Genomic DNA, 4,268 nt, shown 5'->3' on the forward strand with positions numbered 1-4,268 from the left:
TTTTTGAGACGGAGTTTTACTCTGTTGCCCAGGCTGGAGTGCAGAGGCACCATCTCGGCTCACTGCGACCTCCACCCCCTGAGTTCAAGCCATTCTCCTGACTCAGCCTCCTGAGTACTGGGAATACAGGATTATAGATGCCTGCCACTGCACCCCGTTAATTTTTGTATTTTTAGTAGAGACAGGGTTTCACCACCTTGGCCAGGCTGGTCTTGAACTCCTGACCTTGTGATCTACCCACCTTGGCCTCCCAAAGTGCTGGGATTACAGGCGTGAGCCACCACACCTGGCCAAGGGTGAAGTTTTGAGCTGTGTGCTGATGAAAATGATCCAACAGAAAGCGAGGCCAGGTGCAGTGGCTCATCCCTGTAATCCCAACATTTTGGGAAGCTGAGGCAGAAGATTTTTTTATTTAAGTAGGAGTACACTCTAAAATATGACAAAAAGTGGCCGGGTGTGGTGGCTCATGCCTGTATTCCCAGCACTTTGGGAGGTCGAGCGGGGGGAGGATCACTTGAGGTCAGGAGTTCGAGACCAGCCTGACCAACATGGTGAAACTCCGTCTCTACTAAAAATACAAAAATGGCTGGGTATGGTGGCGGGGGCCTGTAATCCCTTCCCCCCTCAGGAGGCTGAGGCGTAGAAGACAGAACAAGACACTGTCTCTGTCCTTCAAAAGAATATACAGGATAAATGACATTTGGGAATTTGCTTTAAAATGGCCCACCAGGCTGAGCACAGTGGTTCACCTCTGTAATCCCAGGATTTTGGGGGGCCAAGGCAGGAGGATCACTTGAGTCCAGGAGTTCAAGACCAGCCTGGACAACACAGAGAGCCCCTATCTCTACAAAATTGTTTTTTTAATTAGCCGGGGTGGTAGCACACCTCCAGCTACTCAGGAGGCTGAGGTGGAAGGATCACTTAAACCTGGGAGGTCGAGGCCAAGGCTGCAGTGAGCCATATTCTGGCCACTACACTCCAGCCTGTGTTAGAGTAAGACCCTATCTCAAAAAAAAAAAAAGAAAAAGAAAAGTTCCACCAAAAAAAAAAAAAAAAGCCAAGGTATGGGAGGAATGAAACAACACTGGCAAGTGTTCACTGTTAAATTTGGGTGATGGGGGCAGCATAGGGTGGGGTGGTGAAAATATTACTTGTTTATGTCTGAAATGTTACATAAGTTTTATTAATTACATACAAAAACAAATCAAAGACTTGTCGAGTGTAGGGGAGAGAGGCTGTAAGCATATGTGAAATAAATAAACAAACAGTAGGATAAAGAGCAGTCAATCATAGGTGGCCAAGAAATATATCCCAAAGGCAGTGACAAATAAGCAAATTGAGAAGACTGGGAACGAGGATGGGAGTTGGGGGGAGAGCGCTGCACAGAGAGGGATTCCAAGAGGAGAACAGTAAGTACAAAGGCTCTGAGGAAAGAACGCCCACAGGCTGAAGGATTTTTAAAAGCTGCAAACAGGATCAGAATTTTACTTTAGAAAGCTCACTCCAGCTAGGATTAAAGAGGGTAAGACTGAAGTCAAGGAGACCCTTAGAAGATTGTTGCTATAATATACTCCAAGCTAGATACGGAGCACTGTGCTAGGATGGTTCCATTTTGGAACTACTGAACTTGCAGCACCTGTGGCAAAGACAAGTTGGCAGGTAGATGATCAAACAGTGGATCCCCCTTGCTCGCAAGCTCCAGGTCTATTTGCTGACTTTCATTTCTCATCTTAGCTAGACTAGGAATTCTCTGAGAGAAAGGACCATGTCTTATTTGTCTACCTAGACACGAGAAACAGTACCTAAAACATAACAGATACTCAATAAATGTTTGCTGAATGAAACCTTTGGGGAAGGAAAGGAAACCCTCCACATAATCCCATGTATTGAGGATCCAATTCAAAGAACACAAGTAGAAAAAAAATTCAAGGCAGGATGTATCTAAAAATGTAGCACAGGAAATATTAAAGTGGGGCCCTAGTTTCCCACATCACTTAGCTTCTTTACTCGAAATTCTACTAGACTTCAGACATTTAAGAAAAATAAGCAAGACATTAAGTTCATGTAGTTGACTTTGAGGGAGGAGAGGAAGTACTGAAAGAGATGACAGAAATCACACATTTATAGGCAGGATAGGTAATATTTCACAAATACTTATTAAAAAAATTTCTGGGGGCTAGGCATGGTGGCCCATGTCTCTAATCCCAGCACTTTGGGAAGCAAAGGCAAGTGAATCGCCTGAGCTCAGGAGTTTGAGACCAGCCTGGGCAACATGGCAAAACCCCGTCTCTACCAAAAACACAAAAATTAGCTGGGCACTGTGGCGCGTGCCTGTGGTCCCAGCTACTCTGGAGGCTGAGGTGGAAGGATCCCTTGAGCCTGAGAAATGGAGGTTGCAGTGAGCCAAGATCATGCCACTGCACTCCAACCTGGGTGACAGAGTAAGACCTTGTCTCAAAAAAAAAAAAAGAAAAAAGAAAAAAATTCTGGGACTATTGTGAGATAAAGAAAACAGAAAAAAACAAAAAAACAAAAAAAACCCCGCTGTAATATAACTGATGAAAACCACATAAATTAGAAGAGGGGAATTTAGAGAGAAGAGAAAATACATAATCAGCTCCAGCCTCTGATACTGGGCTGAGATAGCAGAGATATAGTCTTCTCACCCTCAACTATGCAGAGTAATGTTAAAGACAAACAGATAGGGTTATCTGTGATAAATCCGGGGCTAAGGTTATTGAACCACCCAGCAGGCTGTGACAACCGTCTTCCTGGAAGCTAGCACAGAGCTGGGAAGGTCCCAGGAAAGAAGGGTGGACACAGAAGATCTCCTGTATATGGGTCTTGAAAGACAGGTAGAATTTGGGGGAGGTTTAGTGGGAGAGGGAGGAGGACAGGAGATTGTTAAAGCAGCAGCTATTATGGGCTAGAAATATGCCTTCTTAGAATCAGTGCTTTCACCTGGACAAGATGGCGGGTTCGAGCTAGACTGGGGGCAATGAGAAAGAGATGGAAAAGAGTGGACAGATCTGAAAACTACTCAAAGGATTAAAATCAACAGGACTTGATAGATTGCATATGGAGGTGTATGAAGAAGAGTTTATCATTTCTTGAGTGTCTAGCTTGCAGAACTGAATGGATATTAGATTCCATTCTTATAGAAGTCCAAAGGCTCCTAATCCGGCCTAAAACGCTCTGCCTGACCCGACCACTGCCTACCGACCTCACCAGTCTCATCTGTACCGACTCTCTTCCCCTCCACATCTGAGCCCCAGGAACGATGTCCTTCTTTCCAGTTCCTTCCTACCACAGGGCCTTCCCACATGAGCTCTCCTCTGACTGAACAGCCCCTCCCATCTTTTTTTCCCTACCCAACCCCTATTCATCCTTAGGGTCTCAGCTTAAACACCGGTTCCTTTCGAAAATCTCTGTCAGTCTTCAGATAAGGTTAGAGATCCCTGATATTCAATTCTCATCTTGTTTCGCAGCATTTTGTATATCGCCACCACGTCTGTAACCGGAGCGCCTAGTACAGTATCTGACCCTCAGTAAGAGCTCGGAAAATGTTTATTGTTGAATGCGTCATTAAGTCCGTCAAAACAATCCCCGAAACAGATACTGCCAGAGGAAAAAGAGGTTTTTAGATTATACAACTAGTGAGTGACTGGGCCTGAAACCTAATCGATTCCTGTATGCCGACCAATAGACTAACAACAGAAAAATAAGGCCCATTTTTCCCCTGGAGAAACTCAGGGCCGACGAAGGAGAAATACGTGCGTCCCGTCCGGAATGATACCTGGATCCCCTTTCTGCCCGCAGCTCTCCTTCCCTCAACCTTCCTATCGCACTTGCACTGCACCGCAATCCTGGTGCACAGGTGCCGCGCCAACCTCCCCACAGGGCCGCGGGCACGCGGGCCACGGACTCACCTGGGCCCCGCCCACCGACCCATGCAGCCGCAATAGGCACATGAGCCCGGGCAAATGTGGGGCCGAGCGGTTTGGGGGATGCACCGGAGCAACGGCAGACCCCGTTCGAGGTTGCAGCAAACCAGAAACACTCTCCAGCAGCAGCAGGCGGAGCCGCGGGCCCGAGTTCACTGCCGAGAGACCCCCGGTCCCGCCAGGAACCCCAGCCGCGGAGCCCGCAGAGGGCCCACTCAGAACGGCTGCCGCCATCTTCCCCCGGGCTCCAGTGGTGGCGTGGCGCGATGACGCAAACACACCGCGACGGCCGCCTACTGGGGAGTGGGCGTGGGGAGGGGGCTG

General features: G+C 47.7%; 1 protein-coding gene across 2 annotated transcripts in view; it reads right to left on the minus strand.

Moving 5' to 3' along the window:
- Positions 1-4,268, minus strand: part of PELP1 (proline, glutamate and leucine rich protein 1) — a 33,051-nt gene extending 28,783 nt beyond the window's left edge. Inside the window, exon 1 of one of the 2 annotated variants that reach the window (XM_011980428.1) lies at positions 3,930-4,268. Coding sequence is in view for 1 of the 2 variants with exons in the window: in XM_011980427.1 (XP_011835817.1) it covers positions 3,930-4,178 (249 nt within the window). In the remaining variant the exon portion in view is untranslated. The remainder of the gene's footprint in view (positions 1-3,929) is intronic. The other variant, XM_011980427.1, reaches the window with a different exon arrangement.

This window comes from Mandrillus leucophaeus, unplaced genomic scaffold (genome assembly GCF_000951045.1).
Source record: "Mandrillus leucophaeus isolate KB7577 unplaced genomic scaffold, Mleu.le_1.0 Scaffold212, whole genome shotgun sequence".
Taxonomy (NCBI): Eukaryota; Metazoa; Chordata; class Mammalia; order Primates; family Cercopithecidae; genus Mandrillus; species Mandrillus leucophaeus.